Source organism: Spinacia oleracea, chromosome 4 (assembly GCF_020520425.1).
Source record: "Spinacia oleracea cultivar Varoflay chromosome 4, BTI_SOV_V1, whole genome shotgun sequence".
NCBI classification, from domain to species: Eukaryota; Viridiplantae; Streptophyta; class Magnoliopsida; order Caryophyllales; family Amaranthaceae; genus Spinacia; species Spinacia oleracea.
The window spans coordinates 178828213-178852018 of record NC_079490.1 but is presented as its reverse complement, the minus strand read 5'-3'; the positions used below and the strand labels follow the sequence as shown (position 1 = coordinate 178852018).

Sequence of the window (23806 nt, the reverse complement as noted above, 5' to 3'; positions counted from 1 at the left end):
ACAACACGAAATTAATACAGAATAAAATAGGAATGTTACATGTAATAGGTCCGGGACCTAATTCGTATCAGGACTTATGTAACGCATTTATGTATGGTGACGTGCCAGTGTGCCACTAAACCTACCTCGAGTTATAGGACATGTATGCAGGGGTGGATCTATATAGACTCCGAGGGGTTCAAAGGGACCCCATTATTTTTGGAAAAAAACTGTAAAATTGATGTTGGGTAACTAATTGCACTTGAAATATTTAAGTTATGTATGATTAACTTACATTAATGACAATGAAATATACTTGTAGCATAATGGTTACTTGAATACCATGCCACACATGGAACCTGGGTACGAATCCAAGTAATGGGAGGCTAAATATGATTTTTAATCCCCTTCTTTTTTGTCTTTTACTTGTCCTTAGTTGATCATCTAAATTCCTCATGTTTACTTTTTCTCCTTTTCCTTTTACAAGTCATTTTTCCGTCATCCCTTTTTAATTTTTTTTTTAACCTATAATGGTTCATGATTTTGCTTTTAACAAAAAAAAAAAAAAAGTATTGTTATTTTTTCTTCAAAAAGGTTTTGCAATTTCCTTAACATATACTTCTAATAACTAGTTGTTGGCCGGCGCGCTAACGCGCGCCGTCCCCCAAGTTAGGAAAAAAAGATCGCAGAAGTATTATTTTCATAATAAAGTAATTACAATTTGAAAGCTTTTGCGGATTATTAATATACTTAATTACAAATAGTGATTTATGGTATTATCCAAGGCGCGAGCATACGGCACAATAATCGTGCTAACGCGCGCCGTCCCCCAAGTTAGAAAAAAAAAGATCAATGGGAATTAGGTTATTTACTTTAACAACACGAGAATACAGATGTTCATATCAATGGGAATTTATAAATCATAAGAGTCTCCTTTACCTACTACACTCAATAAAAACATGACATAAACAAACTACACAGAAACAGGTATGTGGAAATTTTGTAGGATCGCGATAAAAAGAACGTTGATGTTGAAAGATGAGATGCCTTCAAATAGCGAGAAGCGAAATTTTTATCTTGCAAAGGGTGAACTAAGAGATCATTTGATGTTGAAAGATGAGATGCCCTGGATATGTTCTGTCCGCTGATATCGAGTGTTGATAGCAAGGTCTCGTACTCAATCGTTTCATCTGATGATGTTCTTGCCAAGGAACCTTCACTACAAAGTTTGAAGTTTGTTGCTGCCTTGTGCTTGCACCATTAGCTTGATTGAGCATATAACTTACTCCAAAATTCTTTTCAAGATAGAATATTACATCCTGAAGAAGAAAAAAAAAGGTGGGTTTTAATCACACTCGAGCAATAAACAATAGATCAGACTAAAACGTAAAAGTAAGATTTCAAAAGTTGCACTGAAAATAAAATATAATAACATTTCTCACAACTGCAACTGTGCTAGTTACACTTCCAAGTACAACCAGTCAACCATGCAGGATTCAGCTCTTCAAAAACTTGTCTTCCTTACTTAAACGGTTATACATGAGAAAGAAAAACATAGAACACAACCTATCTTCACTACACAAATCAACACCATACCTAGTTTTAGTCCGAAAAGTAGGCCTTATTTCATGCCTTAACCCTAAAATATCTAGCTACAAGGATTTTGAAGTGTCTGCAGAGCACAAAAAAACATTTACCAATGCTCTGAGTTCCCTCACTAAAGGAAGCATATATTCTGACAGAAAGGAAAATCATTGAGCAAATATTTTCTATGAACAATGTCCAAAAGACAGGCTGACCATTGACCACTCAATGTCAAAGTTTTTCCACGATCAATACAATGAGCCATCTACCACAAGTCCATAACTACTCGACAACACTTTTCTCATGCACAATCTAAGGTAAACCCCATTATCACGAATTTCTCAAATTTGGTAAGCTTACCAAAGACATCAGGAAATGGGCCAGAGAAATTGTTGCAAGGTATTGAGAGCTTCTCGAACGAAGCCATGCCAGGTAGAGTAATTGGAAAACTCATTAGGCTCATGCCCTGAAGATTGCAGGTTCGAATCCTGCCCTGGATAAAGCTCGGGAGAAAGCCAATGGTCACCTACGTGCTTATATTGAACACAGATAAAGCTCAAAGATCACCTCTGCCTATTGCTGCTTCCTCTTCTTCCTTGACTTTCAGCAGCTGAAAATACATTTTTCTTGTTAAATTAAACTAATACTTCGAATAAAGTTAAGCTTTTTCTAGCTATCAGTCAGATGTTCAACTATACTTTTAAAGGATTCCCCACCCCGTGACTTCCTACTGGTTGAAAACATAAAGATTTTCCCACACAATATGACAATACCGCTAACAAGATGCACTATGAGTGTTGGAAATCATAGTCTTTGTTTGATGACAATTGACAACTGGAACAAATTACCATATTTGCCAAAGAGCCTCAAAGACTGACACATTTAACTTTACTTCTCCAACAAGCTTCTTTTTATTGTGTATAAATGAGTCAACTGAGACAAAGGTAATTAAAGCTATTTTCTTTCACTCTAAGCAAGGCAGAAGGATGTAAGTAAATTCTAGCGGTTCTGCTACAGATGCGGTAAGCCAGTAATAAGTAATAACACCACAAAGACTGGTATTCTTGCATGTGGCTCAAAATAGTTTTAGTATATTTTTCCAACTCATAAAGTGAAACTAACAGCATTAGCACTGTAACATAAAGCTAAACAAACATAAGTATAATTTTTAAGCATTCAACAATGCATGTAGAACTATAGACATGCAGACAGGTAGACAAACAGAGACTGAGGAAAATGTGAGACAAACCATAGTATAAGTCTTCCCGGAATAAGTTTGCCCCTAAGAAAATACATATACATTATAGCCATCCAATTCAGACTGTATAAATGATTTAACATCGGCGAGGACTTCAGCTGCAACAAAATATTACCTTTTATAAAGATACTACTAAAGCATGCCTCTAAACCATTTAAACTAAGAAAGTATATTTCTAGCTTACATTGTCCAACATGAGAACCCTAAACCCGGCCAAGCTCAAAATCCTGTTTAGGATTGGTCAATGTCTCGTTGTCAGTATTAACTCGGACAGTATTTTCATGAGGAAATTCAACAACAGAGGGTGGAGAATCCGTTTAAAGTTAACACTGATAACACCCAGTCTATATAAAGCATGAACTCTGTGAAGCCAAATTAGTGCTGGTATCTTGATAGGTTGGGGTACCCTGAGAAATTATATCAGGGTAATATACCAAGTTTTGGACGGCCTAACACCAACCCAGTTCTACAGGTATTGTGTGACAGTTCAAGTCAGTCCAACTGATATACTTAACTGAATGAATGGAATAGTCCAGCCCACTTTTACACAAGGACAGAACCATATCTAACCCAAAACAACCTGATACAGTCAAAACAACCACCAATACCATATCCCTGGTATCATTATATAAATAAATACTTAATATCAAAACTCGGAAATATTGTCCATAAATTCAACAGTGATATGCCACTCAGCATACCTGAGGACGTTTTGAATATATATACGTTTTCTCTGAATCAATCTGCTTATAACATTGTTTGCTTAACATTTTCAGTAAATAGGTTCTAACACTGATCGTTTTTTAATCAATAACATCAGTACATATCAGTGCTAAAGAATCGTTTCATGATCAATTTATATTTACTGCATTCTACTCAGCATTAGAGTATCATTTCCTCCATCAAATCAATAGATTGCAAAAATAACTATTACTTGTAGATTAATTCAGGGAAGAACATACCCAAACACTTGTGCCACAAGTCCTTATTCCGTACTCCATCCCAGTACAAACACCAGCAACGGTCCCTGGCTCCCTGTAGAGTATAAAAATAACAGCCCTCAAGTTTCAAAACAATTTACACTTTTGTAATGTTTGTAGTTTGTACTGTAGAAGTAAAGTTAGCACTTACCCCAATATGCTCCTTCTTTGAACATCAAGAACAAATCCTCGGAATTACAGAGAGAAGCACGTAAGTGGAGTAGTTTCAAGCGAGGAAGACGAATGGGTGACGCTTTTGAAACTTGTTTGAGACCAAGGTTGACATCCAGCTTCAACACCCCTAGCATTTCAAATGTGAAAATTTTTGCCAGCAGCTGACAATCCCTTGGTTCCCTCAACTGAATGAGAAGATCAAGCTCCATGAGGGCACAGCGGCTTAATGGAAAAGAGATATACTCCCTCAAAAAGAAAAGAGATCCACGCGTTAATTTGCATGGATTTCAATTCCGGGATACAATTGTTGTTTTCCAAAAATAAGCCTCATCCCCGTGAAAGTATCTGGAAGCGAAGGCAGCGCCAACGCGAAGTCGATACCTGCTGAGATAGAGAGATTGGTATGCATGGATGACAACATCCACAAAAGTCTTGAAAGTGGGGAAACATTCAATTTCATAGCGATGTTGCGAACAATGAGATATAGGTGAGTCATGGAAGTTGAGGGTCATAATCCAAGAGAAAACATGTTTCATTCGGTTACACACCACACACACATAGGAGCAGCATCCTTGGTAGGAAGCAAAGAAGTATCAGAATCAACAACTCATCTGGTAAACGGCTGAACATATCTACCCTACCACTGATGTTTGGCACTTTCTTCATGATAAAATCCGTGATCGTAAGCTCTGACTACAAAATATATGGAGCACCTCATTAATCTGATTAACATATCTACACTACCACTAATATTTAATATGTTCCTTCCATGATCGTGCAACCGACCAGAAGACAAAAGACCATTCCCAAATGTGCAATTAGAATTAGTGACTTTAATATATGGCCCCGCACCAATACCAACATAATTTCAACTATAGGCAGCAGACTCAGTAACACCAGAACAGTTACACCTAAATTTAAACCACGAATTATTATTATATTCTAAACACCAGAACTCACTATATGCTCAATTAATTATTACATGTGATACATTAGCATATTAGAGAAAAGTAATATTACTCATACTCAAAACTAATGTATAGATATGAGAAAACTAAGAGAATCAATAAACGTGTTAGGTTTCAGAACAAAATACCAGGGAGTTGGGCAGGGAGAGAAGTGCAGAGGGGTTGCGACAGATGCCAGAGGGTTTGCGGCGCACGCAGAAGGTGTCACAGAGGATCAAAGAAGTTAGTAATGGACATTGGCCTTTGGAAATTGACCTGGTTCAAGCTCCGACTCACCCCCTGTCAAAAGAACCCTATAAAAAATTTATATACACACAAATCCTAGAAATATTAGCAAATTTACTCAAATATACTTTTAAGAAAAAAGCAACCCCAATAATCTAAAATAATCAACAATAACGGGAAAAAATTAAAGAAAATTTATAATCAATACCACTGCGAAGACCAGTGCTAGCTTGAACAATGTTGATGTTGAAGAGAACGCCGTCATATCGAAATTCAGACTTAGTGGTAAAGCTAATCAAACTGTCGAGGTATGAATGTAGATCTTCGATCATTGAAAATTCACTTATGGTTTTCATATGACTGGTTTACATTCTTTGTGAGCCCACTACTTTTGCGCCTAGCTGAAACCAAGAAGCTCCTGCAATAACTAAAAGAAGTACCATATCACCATTGATTTCGCAAACTTAGTTGTATACAGATCATACTAATGACGCCAAAGAAATTGATGTAGCTAAAAAGATCCTCAATTAAGTTCCAAAAATACAAAAATTGGAGAGAAACTTAATACGAAGAGGAAAATTGACCTAAAAAGTGAAGATAATGAATATGGCATGAACTATGCCCCATTTCCTACATGATACATTGTACTAATCTATGCCAAATGGTTAGTGTAATGGTCTCCAAAGTTCCAGTAAATATAATTCCAATCCACTTGATTGATTATAGTCTAGCGCACTCGAACCTTAATCTACTTAAAACAAATACAACGACTCTATATTAATATTAAGAAACCTGCTTAAATCTTAACCTATAATAATCTACTTAAATCAAACACAGACCCAATCCCTCTCCAAGTCCACTTGGTAGTTTCTTCTGGTTTGACCATCCATGCTCAAAATAGATTCAATTCGTTAATTATTAATTCCCTGAGATTCTACGGTGAATGACACTAACGTAGAAAAGATCAAACGTACGGATAGTATTTCAAACACACCTAGAACGTATAATAACTTCCCCGAGAAACCCTCACAGCCACCCCACCCCCAATCACTTAGGTGCACGGTCCATGAACCAGTTGAGTAACAAGTTGAATATTGCCACTTTTCATGGGGAATTCTATCGGAAGATTTTAATCCATCTGCATTTCATATGCGCTTTTGCTATAATAGAATTAGACCGGGTACCTAAATGTTCTGGGATTGGTTCCAGAGAATGAGAACCCGGTACTAACCGGAATGTGAAACAGATAAGATCAATTGTATGAGAAAAAGACTTAAAAGACATAAAATTATACTAAGGGGAATATAAAAAGGAGATAGGTAAACAGGAAATATTCAAAGACGTACGAGAAGTAACTGCACCAGTTTGTCAAGCCCCTTCGACAGTGTTTTCTGCTACTGCAGTATTCTATAAAAATGAAATGAGGATGACTTCAGCAAACTAAAGTTCAGGAAAGATTTTAAAATTTTCAGATTAGTAATTATCAGGTGTAACACATTTCTTACCTTTTCCGAACCAACATCTTCCTTTCCATGCATTTATATGATCTGCTACCTTTGAAGGAGGTTGTACGAACCTGTGTAAATATATCATGAAAAAAAATTATAGGAGAGATATCACCAATATCAATTACATAGAGACATATTAGTCGTCACCATAAAAAGAATAATACCAGTATAGAAGAGTATAAATGATAAAGAACCTGACCTGAGTGCCCGTGCTTTCTTTTCGTCTTCTTCAAGAGTGTCTGTCTTGTTGTCTGTCTTTGTTTCTGCCTTTGTGTCTGTCTTAGTGTCAGAACCGAATCTGGAAAGACGAGCTTTCTTTTTTACTTCTTCGTCAGAACCTGACCTGAGTGCCCGTGCTTTCTTTTCGTCTTCTTCAAGAGTGTCTGTCTTGTTGTCTGTCTTTGTTTCTGCCTTTGTGTATGTCTTAGCGTCTGTCTTAGTGTCAGAACCGAATCTGGCAAGACGAGCTTTCTTTTTTACTTCTTCGTCAGCTGACACAGGTAGTCCAAACCTGAGCCAAGTTTCACACACCATATAAGGTTCGGAGCAGCAACGAAAGCATAGAGGGTAATAGTTGATATTGGACATTTGGAACCACCAAACTGGAATAAAAAATGGAAAGGTAGGCAGCCATCCTGGAAAATATTTTGATAAACAAACCAAAGAACTGATGACAGCTTGAGCCTCACCCCTCTGCTCTAGCCTTTCTCTTCTGATCCTCAGATGTCTTAGACGCTTCTGATCCAGCATGGGCATCAGATGTCTTAGAAGATTCTGATCCAGCACCCATGTCAAACCTGTTATGTGCAAAACAGAAAAAGACAATGAGTACAACAAAATGTCAAATAATCTCACGTTGTATCCCTTTTCTTAATATTATCATATAATGGTTGCTTTAGCGATAATTTTAACATAGTCTGTTGCAGCATTGGTTGCCACAAGAATAATAATATGAGTTCTCAAGAAACTTTGTTCGAGGTGTATTAGTCAAGAGTATAACTACTTCTTTATATATCAATTAGATATCAGGCATCTGAACAAATCCTCTTAAATTTGGAAGAGTACATTGGATCGTGACAATCAAAGTAAATTCAAAAGCCACCCTACCCCCAATCACTTAGGTGCAATACTCAAAAGTGGCAACACTCGATTTGACATTAGAACTGATTTTATGCATTAAACTAAACTCAACAAACGGCGTACAAAAGCCATAAATTCAATAACCTGTAATTAATTTCTATGAAATCCCTAATTCTCAAAGAGAATGCTCACCAACCGAGATTGGATCACGAAAACAACCTGAACTGGAGCCGCAAGGAATCGAACCCTAGAATTGAATAATTCATCCCGACGTTGAGAAATAGCGTGAATACCACCGGAAACTACCTAGAATACGAAAACATTTGATTAAATGAAAAAAATAATCCACGGAAAATGAATAAATACAATCAACATACGGAGGTAAACAGGAAATAGCTGCTGCAAAATCATTTATTTCCAAAAAGAAATTTAGGATCAAACCCTAACTTCAGATCGAGATTGACAATCATATACTCACCTCATTCGAACCCAGGGAGGTGAAGACTGCAAAAATCAACAACAAAAATTGAATAGTTAGGATAGTTGTTGATGTTGGAGAAAGAGAGGAGAAACACAAACAACAAGAATGACAAATTGAAGAACTTACCTACCCAGGAACATGGATAGCATAGCTGTGGAAAGAGAAAAAACGGAGAGATAACAGATAGATTAGGGTTTAACGTTGAAGCAATGGGTGAGATGAAGGGCACAAAGGATAAATTGGACTCTAATCATCGAATTCGTTCGACACTAATTTGACTGAAATCACTGTAACTGACTGAACTTTTTGTAATTCAAGCTTAATTATTGCCCTAAAACTTCATATTTTAAACAATAATTCCATTAATTGAAGAAAAAAATATGTAAAAGAGAAGAAAGGATGAAAACCTGGAAATGTATAAAAGCAGTGCAAAAGGACGCACCCATTGGAGGGAGATTGGTGATTGAGTGATTTAGTGGTGTTGCGGCGGCAGCGGCGATGCGGTGGGAGAATCGGCAGGAGATGGGGGATGAGATTATACCAAGAAGAGAAGCAGGAGGAGAGAGAAAGGGGAAGCTCGAGCAAGCAAAAGGAAGAGGAAGAAAGGCCTAGGTCAGGGCTGAACGTAAAGAGGGCAAAAATGAAGAATTGGAAGAATTGAGGGGCATTTTAGGTACTTCACTATTGGATGAATAGTCAAATACAACTCCTTGCTTTTAAAGGTTGTAGGATGTATTTTTATACTCCACTTTTATAGAATTATAGTTGCATGTTTCTTAGACTTAGAGACTTAATCAATTCCGTCGTATATAATAGCATAATGCCCCATAAGCGTTAAGAATGATGTTCCTTTTTCTTATTAGTGTTTTTGTGTGCCATTTGTTCAGTGACAATTATTGTTATAAAGTAAATCTCTTTCAAATTATGATAAACTCGTTTTTTTCATTTTAAATTGAAATTGCGCCAAATTATTGTTGTAATTTGAACTAAGTGTTGAGTTTTATTGTTATGAAAAACCAAAATTAAAGATCATAAATCCTCCACGTATTTTATTATAACGTTTTTAATATTTCGTCTACTTATCTCTCAACTTTAACCCCCTAAAAAGAGAAAATATGATAAATTATAAAGCAAATAAAAAAAAGTTTGGACCCCCATTTATAAATTCCTGAGTCCGCCCCTGCATGTATGCCACAAGTTGAACATGTACATCACATTTACGTCATATGACTCATATTCCCTTCCTTATTTAAGTGTTCACGATATAAGAAGTGTGAAAAAATTATGTCCTAATGGTCATGGAAGGCCTCCCATGCGATATGTGAGCCAAACACGAGGCATACACATTGACACTATTTGTTGGTTGTTAAAACTTTTTTTTTCCTCTTCTAATACAATTGCAACCTTAGAAGAAACCCTTGTTTAGGGGCAAGGGTCGTGGAGGATGAGAAGTCTTGGAAGATATTTGCCACATTTTCACTCTCAACTTCTCAAGGATACGCATTTATCTATCCAAAAAACATACACATTACTATTTTTATATGATTATTAAAACAAAAAAGTTATTTATAAAAGATGTCAACTACGTAGTACTACCTCCGTTTCTGAAAGTTCTTTACGCTTTGGAAAATGTGTCCAAAGTATAAAAACTTTGACCGTAAATTCTCACCATTATATACATCAAAACATTACATGTAAGATTTTGTCAGATTGGTCTCGGTATGTATTTTCATAATATCAATTTTTTATAATTTTTTCACATACGAAATTGGATATATTAGTAGTTAAATATTGCATTGGAGTTCGTGCAAATAGTAATTGTGAAGATCTTTTTGAAACGGAGGAAGTAGTAGTTAAATTTTAAAGTTTGTCCTTAACGACTTTAAACTTCCTATAGACCCCAAAAAACAATCTTTATCCTTTGTCAAATTTGTCAAGGATGTCTCTTTTCCAAGGATAACATATTTTGACCATTCTTGCGTGTAAAGCCAAATACTCATCAATCGATGTTGTGATCAAGACAATAGAAACATAGCTCATTCTTGTCTATTTAAGCATTGTATACCCCACTAACCAAAAACATACATTTAGGAAGAAGAGGGGGAAAAAAGGAAAAGAAAGAAAGAAGAAAAGATGGTTTCATCCCCAATAATTGATCTTCTGAAAAACCAGCTTCCTCTTGATCAAGAACGTCTGGTGCTAAGCGAAAATGTTCGCTACGGTCTAGTTCTTGTAGACATCATCAATGGCTTTTGTACTGTTGGTGCTGGCCCTTTGGTAATTTTCTCACTCTTATTTTTCATCATATCCTAAAATCATACTTTGAGTATAATATATGCACATACATAATTCATAAATTGAGTGTTTTGACTTTTTAGGCTCCTGCAGAACATAACCAGCAGATTTCAGAAATGATCAAAGAAGCAGAGAGGATATCAAAGGTTTTCAGTGAGAAAAAGTGGCCAATAATGGCCTTTCTTGATTCTCATCATCCTGATGTGCCTGAGTATCCATACCCTCCTCACTGCTTGACTGGATCCGACGAATCCAATCTTGTTCCTGGTTAGTAGCGTTTTTTTTTTATCAACTTCAGTACCAAATCAGACAATCCTGTAAAGGCGGAAAAGTATACTACTCCCTCCGTCCCCAAATAACATGTCACTGTGTATATTTTAGTCAACCCCACCCCAAAATAATACGAAGTATGATAAAAAAAAAAAAAAATCTTTAATAAATTTCTAGTTCTAGCATTTTACATGTTCAACCCAAATCAAATACTGTTGACTTTTCTAAAACAGAAAATAATTCAGTTATCGTGCAAGAAAATTATCAGTTTGAACTTTGAACTATAAAATGGTATGTACCTACTATAAATGACTATATCTGATCCTGCTGGCTGCAGCTTTGAGATGGCTAGAGGAAGAGCCAAATGTGACAATTAGGCGCAAAGACTGCTATGATGGATTTATAGGCTCCATCCAAAATGATGGCTCTAATGTCTTTGTGAACTGGGTTAAATCCAACAAGATTGAATCGGTACACTCTATTTTATCTTATATAAGGGACATACTAAAATCTCAAAACCACATATGACAGTTATTCATTCTTCTGTTTTTTAATTCTTGAAGCTATTGGTAGTTGGAGTATGCACAGATATTTGTGTGTTGGATTTCGTATGCTCAACATTATCTGCAAAAACTCGAGGTTTTCTTTCTCCTCTCGAGGATGTAGTGGTTTACTCTAATGGATGTACCACATTTGATTTCCCTGTTGAAGTTGCTCAAACCAGTAAACACGGTTCAGCTCATCCACAGGTGAATAATACTTACAATGTGCCCTGTTAGACTTAGAGCAAAGCAATACTTAATAGTATATCGTTTTTCTGCAACTAATATTCAAATCATTGTTGAAACCTACAAGTTTACTACGTAATCTAAACATCACTCTTTTTGCTGCAGGAGATAATGCACCACATGGGGCTTTACATGGCTAAAGGGCGAGGCGCAAGGATAGTGAACAGTGTGTTAGCAGCAGAACCATGAAAGCGTCAAGCTTACTCCCAAACTCTGAAATCCAAATCCAAATTCAAACCCAAACTATCTGTTTTTGTAGCATTTCACTATGTAATAATCAAGCATAGCACCTTGTTATGTATTTAAACGCAAAGGGGAATTGTTGCACATCAATAAATTTGAGAAGACAATCTCGCCAAGATGAGCTGTTTCTAAGAATGTTCTCATTAATATCCATTTCACAAGTAGCCTGACTATGAAGAGTCCCAACAGCCACAGAAGAAGCTAGTAAAGCTATAACAATAGAACCAACAAAGTTGATTATTACATGCCACAGCAAAATACTGGTCTAAAATAATAATTCACAAGCGTCCAAAGCTCTCAATCTAGAAACAGAACTAAGTTGCACTTATCTTCAAAAACTATGCTTACAGCAACGCAAATCACAACCCGTGCTACCTCTATTACCATTTACAGAAGAACTAGCACAATTTGTGAACTGGAAAACAAATATTTACATGCATTTGGAGGCCTAGGAAAAACAGAGGAGCTGATAAGTCAGTACAGTTTAAAGCACTAGAAGTTACTCCATCAGCCAAAATTGCTGTAGATCCAGTAAGTTATGTGTGGTACAATGACAATCCTCTGTGCTCCTCAATCCAGAAAAGAAGGCTTTTAAAAATATAATTACCTAAAGCTGCAAAAACAATAGGGCAGAATGACAACACTTACATCCGAGCAGATAGCCACAGTTGGTGTATTAATTCAATACGCAACTACTCATAACTATAATGATTCAGCACATATATTTCTTCATAATTTAAAGAGTGTCCACCCTCGTTTTTTGTGTTTTACTTTAAGGAAAGGCGCAAGTACCAATCATGATCAGGAAAAATAGAAATCACTAGACACCATATCAGGCAGGTTCTCCTATTCTGTAGAAGACTTGAGCAACCATTGCAATTATTTTATAACAAGCAAATTTCTATAAAAAAAATCAGTTTTCGTACTCTCCATGTGACAACCTCACAAGTCACAACCAATGGCAGATCTCTTCATTATGGCCTGGAAGCCTCCCCCGGGGGGAAATTCTTCCACTGGCCCCCAAGTTAAATTGTTAAAGATCCCCTAGTTAGATTCTTCTACTGGCCGGCCCCCCTAGTTAAATTGTTCAATATTCCCTAGTTAGATTATTTTACTGCCCCCTAGTTAAATTGTTCAAGATCCACCACTGCTCACAGCTCCAACCCCCATACCCAGAAAAAAAAAACGATCTCCATCCAAAATATTAGGCCAGATTCCTACTTTCATTTGCCCTAAGACTTCCAACTAATAGGCCACTTTTAAATTTTGTTACAGTTAAAAATGCAAGACTTCACCAAATTACCTTATTGAATCAGGAAGAAAAAAAGTACATTGGAGAAACGCCAAGCAGTAAAAGTCATCTTACCTTTTACATCCCAAGAAAAGACTGAGTACTGACATTCAGCTTCCATGTACAACATGAATTTTATTCTTCGATCCTTATGCGATTGAAGAACACCAGGAATTGATACTCTGGAGCCCAGTATACAAACCCTACTACAGGTCCTGCCTTAACATACTGCATAAATTCCATTGAATAATATTAATAGACATCCGGATCATTAAGTGGCTTTCTCTATCATGCTGCCTAGAGTTGTATACTTCAAGAGGAAGATAGCGAGAATGGTCAACGAACCTTTCCATCAAGAATGACAAGTTCACCATCAACCCATCTAGGTTTTCGAAAACCTGGCTCAGCTAGCCTCCCTTGTCCTTTATACCGAGCAACCTTGGTCATCAAAATTTAAAGGAAAAGTTGATTAAAAGCTGGTAAAGGACAATACAAGGAATACCGATAGACCACTTAGTTTTTAATACACACCACTCCAAATTCTTCTGGAATTATCCCTTTGTGAGGAAGCTGATATCTTTTGCCAATCTTTGCACGAAATGCAACCTGTAATGGTGAAATGACGAATCAAAGATAAATCCATAATGGTCCCATAATCTTAAAAATTTAGGAGATTCTGGATAGACGAAATTTGGACTGTGTGCCTGGAGTCTTAATATACAGTAGTTTAGTGCCCCACAAATGCAATTGACGGGCTAAAATCCCCTTTCCTTGTTCTTCCTCTAGTTCAATTTTTGTCCTAGGCTATGCTAAAATGAGAGAAATCATTTAGGGGGTTGATGGGGATCCAACAAGGGAACTGTGGATGAATTGATGGTTGACATAAGTAGGTACTATAACGTATTACATCCATTTGGGAGTTTATTATTACTATAGGGCAAGAAAAGAAATACGAAAGTAGTCCATTACCTATGTAGCTAATGCATGTTTGACATAATAGTTTCCTCCCACACTTGCTTCAACAATTGAAACTAAACCCTTTAATAATTTCCCTCATTCCAACCATGACCTTCAATGTAGTTGGACTACTGACATCTCCCTCCCAAATTCTAAAATCAGGAAAACTAAGATGTAAAAGAGCCCCAATTTACATAACTTTTGTTTCTTGGTATTTTGTATCGTTTTTCTCTGTAATTAGCATCTTACAAGCATGAAGAGCATCATGTTCTCCCTCCGTCCCATAAAACATAACTACCTTTACTTTTCTGAAGGTCCCAATAAAATGTCCACCTGCTAAAAGTAATGCTTCCTCCATTTTTTTTCAAGTTGTTCCATATTGACTTTAGGTACTATTAACATATTTTTCTTTAACCTAAAGTTTTATATACATAAATAACAACATAGTCATGTTGGATCTTGTTAGATTCTCTCAATACATAGTTTCCAAATACCAATATTTTGTAATTTTTAATTAATACTCCCTACGTTCTTAAATATTAGTCCTATTTGGACTTTTCACCCGCTTCGACTCGAACTTTAAACGTAAATATCTCCAAATACGTATGTTAAAAATTATAAACTTTTGATATTGTGAAACTACACATTGAGAATAATAAGATAAGATCTCACATGATTATGTTTTGAAATACGTATTGGAAAGAAATTAGAAGATTCTCTTCGATTATGAATAGTGCTAAGATTCCAAACAGGACTAATATTCGAGAGCGGAGCGAGTAGGTAACTAGAATAATTAATGGTCAAAGTTGTGCGTTGGTAAACGTTCCTAGCCAAAGTAGGACAACTAAAAGAAAACAGAGGAAGTAACTAACTACCTTTATTTTATTCAACTTCCTACATTACCCTTATTCCCTTCAGAAGTGATTGGTTTGACACAAGAGTTGAAAAATACATACTTCCTCCGTTCTAAAATAAGTGCTTCATGTATGACTTGCAGACAAATGAAGAAAAAATCATAAAGTTTGATCAGAAATATTCATTTACAAGTTGACAATGTAACAAAACTTCATAGTGTTTGCTGGAGAAAGGGCCTATCATAAGTTTGATGAGCAGACAGATTTCTGCTTAACAAGTTTATGCACCTAATCCTATGTAAGTACCACAGCAATCCCACCAATCATTTGTGTTCCATTATGACAATTAAAAACAAAGTGAGTATGCCATTCAAAATTTCTATGCTGCCAATCTGATTAGTTAGCATCAAAACAACTGCAAATAAGCCTACACTACAAAATGTTACATCTTATTACCTATTGAATAAGTCATCTTGGACCATACGGTCCATAGCATACAATTATATAGTGATCTTAACAAGGCTCAGCCTAGGGCAGGGTATGGGTACATGTACCATCTAGTCATAGAAGAAAAAAATAAGAGTACCTGGCCAGCAGGCACGTAAGGATCCCCAGTAAGCTTTACAGCCTCAACATATTCATAAAATTGGAGATCTGAAGGCCCCTTGGTCCCACCATCTTGCCATTGACCAAATTTGCGTTTCAACTGGATGACTTCTGAGGTGTATGGTCCATGGGATCCGATATAAAGTCCTAATCAAAAGAAACTTACTGAATATCTTAACATTAAGTTTGGCTTGACTTAAGAGAGATAAAGACTTCCTCAAGTGTCTTAACAATAGCAAATTATCAGTGACTAGCATCACTAGCTAAAAAAAAGAAACTTGTTCTGAAATTAATCACCGTTCAGAGGATCGGGATAAGATGGTAAATCAATGCGATTAAACGTTGTTGATCCCGACAAGGGTTGACGATTCTGAACTTGGTTCAAGCTAAGACTAATTATATCTCCCACGTCCTTAAGCACCTGCAATACGTTAGCCATAAACAGTGCTCATAGTCGTTAGTACTACTAGACCCTAAAATCAGCAAAAGATGCACAAGAAAGAAATTCTGAAAGGCAAAGAAAGTTGACCTTCACAGGTATTTTCTCTCCCCGGCTTATAGAATTGACAAGGTCAGACATTACATGGTCGATGCTTCGCTTAGATTTTCTTTTAGGTGGAGCCTGACCTTTGGTAACAGAATCTGGCTGACTTTTATCATCCTGTATACAAAAAGAGAATGATTTTCGTCCCGATGATTTTAGTTCTGCTGGAACACGAACCAAGTCTCTGGAAGATGGTGTGCTAGTTAAGTTCTCCACAAGACCACTAACTACTACGTTGACAGCTATTTCACTTTGCTCTTCCCTATCCATGTCAACACCGCCAAGATCCATTTCACCATCATCCTTTTCCTCATCACTTTCGCCAGAAATCTCGTCGTCTGTGTCTTCTGTGTCTACATTATCCAGCTCAGCCTCAATATCTTGGTCTTCATCCTCTTCCTCTATTATTTGCTCAACCACCTTGGATATCGAATCTCGATCAACTTTTCCTGGTGCTGTTACTTTCAAAACCTTGACTCTTACACCAGGGATCATATCTTGTAATATATTCTGGAATCCTGAGACTCCATCAGCTATCTCAGGGTCATCTTTATCTTCATCATCCTCATTATCTTCAACAACGGGAGAAAAAATATCAGTTTTCCCCCCTCCAGGGCTCATTTTCATACTGCCGGGGGCAGCAGACGACATTGGGAACACTGATGGAAAACTTTCAGGAACTGCCTTTCTCTTCAAATATACAGCCTTAAAAAAAAAAATGTGAATAAGGTTCGTATTTTAGAGTTAACCTAACGTCAAATCAATACAAAGACTTGAGAAGAATATGTTTCACAACAAAAGTAAGAATATGATTGAGGTTTTGGTCCATCGGTCTTTTCTGGGTAAACTTGACGCATTCAATTCTCAACGAAAAGTAGGGTCTATCAAAAATGAATAATATCTTATTCAGTTGGTAAAAAATATAGCACTATAGCCTCCCCCATCAAGGCAAGGTAACTTCCCTTTAGTAAAACCTTCTTATAACCTTTTGTTCACAGATGTATATGCAGCTAAATAATTCCCATTACCAGAATGTCTTACTTGCTTAGGACATCTGATGTTCGTGGGTAACAATCTAATACACGCGAAAGCAAGAAGAACTCAGGGTTGTTGTAAGTTGTAACCACTGTTATATGATTCGCTAGTATGAGATTGGGTACGAGTTCGCAATTCGCCACATAATTTGCTAAATTTGTCCAAAATTGTACCATTTTCATGTTATAATTCGTGTACCATTTTCATGTTATAATTCGTGTACCATTTTCATGTTATAATTCGCCTTTTCAGTTCGCGGTTCGTGGGGCGATTAAAGAATTAGGTAACATTGGTTGTAACCAATAACCTAAAAGAAGGTCTAAGTGTTCTAGAAAGAAGCATGCCAGTAATGTTTCATGGGAAACGAGATAAAGCTGCCAAAGTCAAACGACAATAATTCACCTGTTGTCTGTATTCACCTTTCTTGTTCAAAGTTACATAGATCTCAAATAAGGGAGCACCAGTTGATGATGTAGCAAGCTGCCTGAATAAAAAAAGTGATTAGCTCTAAAGAAACGGTTTAACCCTTGATGATGTTATATAGATCTTGTATAACTGTATAAAGGAGCACCAGATTCATCTCTCCGAGTTATGCTAATCAACAGATTTTCATAGACTTATGATATAGAGATGAAATGGCCATGATATACAGAAAAATGCAAAACATACCCCATTCATGTTCTCCTTTTGACCATAGGTCGATTAGTAAGTAAGATAAGCTCCTCTATTTAATCTCAAGCACATCTTTGAAGCTTAAAAAATACTTTCTTTACTGTAAGTTTTGAATCATGCTCCAATCACGAAATAGGCTGAGCCGCTGAGTAGGTAACAAACTGCAAAGACGACACCTAAGGTTTTCCCAAACCCTTGTCTTCCCTATAGGCCCATTCAGCTATACTAGCTACAGTTACCACCAACCTCATAGACTCATAGCCCTTCATCCTTTATATCCTCTCACTTCTCACCCCAATAAACAAACCCTGAAGTTGCAAAAAAAACACCCCCGAAAATAAAATAAAATTTAAGTAATCATTTATACTGAACATAAGATATCACCAATCGCAAAGCACCACCCACCTGTTCCCTACATTAAGTGTGATATTCATATACCCTTCCACTTTCCAGGGCTCCCAACACTGGAGGCCACTGTTGCCAGGAATAGATGCCTAACAAGAGACTACCTCCCTAGTCTTCTTAATCCTGTAAGTTGCTTTTGAATTCAGATACTACCAATAGAACTTAAGCTGATCTTCTACAATCTGATCAATATCCACAGCCAAAACGCAACAACCAATTTGCAGTTTCCTAACGAATGCTTCTACCTCCAGAGAAAACAACAGAAGGGACAAGTTTGTGCAAGCTGATTTGGTTTCCATTTAAATGCTAATAGTTTGGAAGAGAAGGCTGATAATTATTAAGAAATAACTTTACCTAGGGCTATAGCTTCTTGCCACATATCTGCCATGTTCCGCACTTATACGGATTATACAACCATTACGATCATTTCTATCATCAGAAACACCAGCCCACCAACCAACCTGGAAAGCAACAAAAAATGATACTACATTCTGATTAATCAAACACGTAATTGTTTAACAAAAAAGGAAAGTGTTTTAAAAACCATTTAACAGGCGGCATTGCATCAATGAACCAGGTATTAATACTATCCAAAGAAGACTGAAATAGAAAGAGTAAATTGCTTTGAAACAGGGAGGGTTGAAACAATTTTGATGCTTTTGTGCAAACAGATGCTGAAGTATGTTCCTTAGAAAAAGGTAGATATAGGAGCAGATAGAGCCAAACATGCGAATAATAGTCTCCTGCTCTAGAGAGACCAAAAGTTCTTAAGTTATGTTGTTAAAAGTATTTTATTTCCTTTTACTTACTAGTCCAGCACCAGCATTGTCTCGTACGAACACAGCATCTTGGTAGCGCTCCTCCTCAATGGCATTCTGCAATCCAACAGTTAGTCAAGCAAGATAACTACGCGTAATCATGTTCCAAATAAAACTGTAGGACATAAAGAAACCTCTAAATAAGATATCACACTTCCAACATCATCTTTTGTCCCAGTAGCTGCAATGGCTACCTTGAGCTTCGCTGCATCCTCATAATCCTCCTTTTCTATGGCATGCCTAAGTTGAGACTGTCAAGAAAAACAGCAGAGATAGTTTAGTAAGAAAGCCGCGACATTGCAAAAGAAATATAAAAAAAAATTAAAAAAAAAAGGGAAAATGATATGCTGTCAAATCATTTCCATGTTACTAGGAGCATGTAGACACAATGACACATAGAGCCACATAAAGCCCTTATATTTCAATCCTTCTCTGCCTAAACCATATAAATTCACCCACTGTTGCCAAATTGTCAACTATCATTAAAATTAGTGTTCTCTTAATTTCCGCGAAAAAAACAAAACCTCAAAATCATGAATTGCCCTCAGAAATATATCTTTGCTAAACTCTTTATTTGTTAGCAATTAAAAAAGGGGGTGCTAAATACAGATAAAATTATCCCTAAATGCAAAATGGCTTAGTATCATTTAAATTTTATTATTCCTAAATTGTCCTTGCTTTAGCATGTTGCTTGCCGTTGGTAGGGACGAGCGTGAGGAGAGCAACAAAGCAGTAAACTGGTCTGTTGCGTGGTGTGGAGGCAAGGCAACAATGGAATTGTTGTTGGGGCGGCGAGGGATGATGGAGGTGGACTGGTGGTGAGGGCACACCAGTTCAACCTCCAGAAGAAAATCTGGAACCCATGTGCCACCACCGGAAGATTCTTCCGAAGCCATAGTGCGATCTCCGGAAATCCTATTCAGAGCCATCCTTCAATCTCCGAAATCCTATCCGGAGCCATACTTCAACCTCCGAGAATTCTGTCCGGAACCCAACAAATAGTACAGCACAAAACATAGAAAATCATCTCATGCATCTTTTTTTTTTAACTAATTGAAATACAAATTTTGAAAAATCAATCAACAATCAAATAACAAGCCACTTTTTAGCAAGGAGGGAGAAATAGATTCTACAACAATTGAGTCTTTGGTTAGGGACTTAGGGGTGAAGAAAGCCAAGGAAGAAGAACGAAAGGGATGTTGGAGTTTGGGTATGGACAAAACGGTATTTTAGTCTTTTAGGGTTTTAGTGTCATTAACATATCCTGCATTTAGGGGTTTTGTACTATATTTAGTACTTTGTATTAAAAAAGACTAAATGCGATACTCTCTCTAGATTCTCCTCTACCATGTTTGGATTTTTTAGGCTCTGTTTTGTTCACCTTATTTCCACTTATTTCAAGAAAAATATGTTCCATTAACTTCAAATAAATTCAGATAATATAAGTTCAAGAAAAATAAGGCTTTACCAAGTACAATTTATAACTAAAATAAGTTTTGATAAGTTCTAATAAGTTCAGAATAAGTTCAGTTAAGTTTAGATAAGATATGTTCAGAAAAATAAGTGGAACTCAGGTGAATAGAACGCACCCTTAACCTTCTTCTAAACCAAGGGTGAGATGTTGAAACTTGATAATATCATAATTATCCATAAAAACAAACAGCCATTAAAAGTGTGAAGGCTTTTGAAAGCCATACAAAAGTGTATAAAAAAGCGCAAAGCGCGCTAAAGCGATATGATTCCTAGAGCCTACGCGCTAAAGCGATATGAGTCCTAGAGCCTTAGCGCAAAGCACAAATGCAAGGCGCACGCTTCATCGAAGAGAAGCACACTTTTAAAAATTAAAGGTTTTTTTACTATTATGCATATATATCTTACTAAAATAAACACAAAAAATATAAACAACAGATTTGCTTCCAAAAATATATTATCTTTGTTTTAACAAAAATAAAGCATATAACATAATGTTTATCAAGAAGCTAGGGTCAGTTGTGACTGTTGTCCTCTTCTTTTCTTCTTTTTACTTTTCTTTTAGACTCTTGGGCTCTTGGTCACTTTCTATTGTTAAGGATTAACAGGGTGTGGTCCAAAACACAATAGCAACATATAAAAAAAGCTTTCACCGTAAAGTAATAAAAAAAACAATAAAACGCCAAAAAGCGCGCTTCGAAATGCGCTTAAGCGCGCCGAATCACAAACGCTTCGCTCAGACCTAATCAAGCGCTTTGCCTTAGAGCTTCGTGCTTAAGCGCGCTTTTTAAACACTGATTGGATGATGTCCCATGTCAACTGTCACCAAAAATGAAGGCATCAAGTCCTTCAAAGCAGCTCTTTTGACACTTCACACAATTTTCTTTTTCTTTCTGCTCAATTTCAGATAAGAACACTATCAGCAAATTTAGTTTCCTTTTAGGGAAACTTACTCCAGAAGTAGTTGAAAACTTGTAATTAAATATTTTCCCCCTTTTTTAAGAAAATAAACCATATGAACTTCCTCAACGGAAAGTGAGAGGTTGAGAACTAGTGGGACATTGAGATTGATAATAATAGAGGAAGATGTGGATAGTTGGATACTGCCTTTCCCTTCCCCTGCCCCCAACAACAACCACGAGCTAGTATGAGTTAAAGGTAGTGCCTAAGATTTGCATCATCACCCCTTGAAAAATAGAAGAGGGGAAAACTTTTGGATATTTAATTAGTTCTTATACCAAATTCTTATGCTGCAAGCCTGTTCCAAAGTCTAGACTTTCCAAAAAGAAGCAGATGAATGTATCGCGTGTCAGTGAAAATAACGGTGATGCCCCCTCCATCTCATTTTCCTATTTTGAAGGTCTCATATCACTTGCTCTTTTTCTTTTATAGTAAATTTCTTCTCACTATTTTTTTTCCCCTAAAGTTTGATCCCAGCTCACCCAATTTTCCCTATCTACTTTTTTAGCCTGCTTTATGGAGCAAGTATATTGAGACATAAGGAGTATATATATAACCCATCCTAACCCCATAATCTCTTAACCTAGAATCTGCAATACACCAAAGCACATGCAGACAACATATAAAAAATAGCCAATAGACTCAATCAGCTCTACATGAATATTCTTCCAAAATTTTGCTTCATTCCATGCATAATTCCATTCTGCGAATAGAAATTCGCTCATTTATCTATCAAGACTGTATAATCCATCCTAACCCCATAATCTCTTAACCTAGAATCTGCAATACACCAAAGCACATGCAGACAACATATAAAAAATAGCCAATAGACTCAATCAGCTCTACATGAATATTCTTCCAAAATTTTGCTTCATTACTTCCATGGTTCCATGCACAATTCCATTCTGCGAATAGAAATTCGCTCATTTATCTATCAAGACTAAAATTTCCAACAATGACTCAAAGAAACAGCGGAACAAGTAGCAGTAAATACTTGAACAGGCAATGCAAGAATCTTATATTTCTTCAGAAAGATTCTCATCTATGAAATGCCTAAGTAAACCAATAACGATCTTTACGAGGAATTCTACAATAAAACTTGCTCAAGGTGCAACCAGATTGAGCTTTTCCAGGGATATTATAATGAAGCTGCAGCATTCATGATCATAAGTCTAAATTCTCAAAAGTTCAGTGTTCTTTCTATCTTAATCAGTACAACTTCTGTTTCATTACAAAATAAAAGTTCCAATTTGATAAAAATTAAACCCCTAATTCACCTAAATTGCAACCTGATATAACCAATATACAACCAAAATTGAAGTCTGGCACTCAAAATTCTACAACAGTAACAAGATTCAAATCAACAACAGCTAACAATGTGCAATCAAAATTAACAGAAATTAAATTTTTAAAAAAAGTAAAACCTTGAGTAGTTTAATAAGACGTTCTTGTTCTTCAACCTCCTTAAAATGCAATGACCAGCGCTCCCAATCCCAACCATCAACATCAACCTCCAAATTACCTCCCCCTAATTCCTTCTCTCTCACCGCAACTTCATCCTTCTTCGGCGAAGACTTAAACCGCGAATTGACAAATTCTTCAAACGCCTGAGCAGCAGCAGCGAGAAATTCCTGCAACGGAGACGACGGCGAAGGCGATGGCAAAGAAGAGTCAGAGGAATTGCTGCGACAACAGCAGAGAGTGGAATTCTGAGGTTTAGAAATGGAAGATGAGGAAGAAGTGGAGAGAGAACTCGATTTCGATTTCTTTGAAAATGGAGATTTGAAGGAGAAGCTGGTACAGCTATTGTTGTAGTTGATGTTAGAATCGGAGAAAACCGGCGGCGGAGTGAACGCCGCCGGAGGAGCAATCGGCGACGCCATAGACGGAGGAGATTCGACGGTGGAGGGTCTTAGGCTTGTGGATGCGAGAGAAAAAGAGAGATGATACGGACTGGAAAGTGGTAGTCACAGAGTAAGGCAAGATTTGTATGGACAAAGAGGAGTTTTATGTGGTGCGATGATGCCGATGGAATGATTAGAGGCTAAATGGCCAAGTAGCACTAATTCAAGCATCCATGTTTAGGTGGTGGTAGTTTTGGATAAGGTCATGGGATTTTTGTTTATTCTACCTTTTTTTTTCTTTTTTTTTTAATTTCCTCAGGAGCCTGCACCAAAACGCAAAAATATTAAAAGAAAACGCAAAAAACAAAAAAAATGAAAAAGAACATAAGAAAATAAACAAAAAGAACATAATAGAGTAAACGAAAAAACATTAACCAAAACCTGAAAAGAACACTAATGTTAAAAAACTAAAGAAAAGGTACAAAAATGAAAATAACATATTCTCTCTCCTGATACA

General features: G+C 36.6%; 2 protein-coding genes and 2 long non-coding RNA genes across 6 annotated transcripts; 1 reads left to right on the top strand and 3 right to left on the bottom strand.

Annotated features, from left to right (window-relative positions):
• Positions 1–666: 666 nt before the first annotated feature.
• On the bottom strand, positions 667–5514 carry LOC110801433 (uncharacterized). 3 transcript variants are annotated; one of them, XR_002536910.2, is made up of 6 exons: positions 5377–5514; positions 5072–5236; positions 3953–4668; positions 3784–3856; positions 1924–2173; positions 667–1298 (listed from the first exon to the last, which is right to left on the bottom strand). It is a non-coding gene; the product is annotated as an uncharacterized lncRNA (long non-coding RNA). The 3 variants fall into 3 exon arrangements; XR_002536911.2 differs by having other exon boundaries at positions 668–1298; positions 3953–4356; XR_002536909.2 differs by having other exon boundaries at positions 668–1298; positions 5072–5222; positions 5377–5512.
• Positions 5515–7946: 2432 nt separating this feature from the next.
• LOC110801432 (uncharacterized) lies at positions 7947–8902 on the bottom strand. Its single transcript, XR_008932493.1, has 4 exons — positions 8645–8902; positions 8364–8388; positions 8235–8260; positions 7947–8062 (listed from the first exon to the last, which is right to left on the bottom strand). It is a non-coding gene; the product is annotated as an uncharacterized lncRNA (long non-coding RNA).
• Positions 8903–10310: 1408 nt separating this feature from the next.
• On the top strand, positions 10311–11949 carry LOC110801399 (nicotinamidase 1-like). The gene is made up of 5 exons (XM_022006751.2): positions 10311–10514; positions 10616–10799; positions 11140–11273; positions 11366–11551; positions 11696–11949. The coding sequence occupies exons 1-5, from the start codon at positions 10371–10373 to the stop codon at positions 11777–11779; spliced, it is 732 nt and encodes a 243-aa protein (XP_021862443.1). The 5' UTR covers positions 10311–10370; the 3' UTR covers positions 11780–11949.
• A 72-nt stretch (positions 11950–12021) lies between these two features.
• On the bottom strand, positions 12022–23519 carry LOC110801398 (protein EXECUTER 1, chloroplastic). The gene is made up of 12 exons (XM_022006750.2): positions 22870–23519; positions 19150–19266; positions 19007–19072; positions 18552–18658; positions 17523–17604; positions 16071–16790; positions 15839–15962; positions 15522–15688; positions 13656–13730; positions 13470–13562; positions 13200–13352; positions 12022–12446 (listed from the first exon to the last, which is right to left on the bottom strand). Exons 1-11 carry the CDS (start codon positions 23326–23328, stop codon positions 13260–13262), a joined length of 2103 nt encoding a protein of 700 aa, XP_021862442.1. The 5' UTR covers positions 23329–23519; the 3' UTR covers positions 12022–12446; positions 13200–13259.
• Positions 23520–23806: the final 287 nt, after the last annotated feature.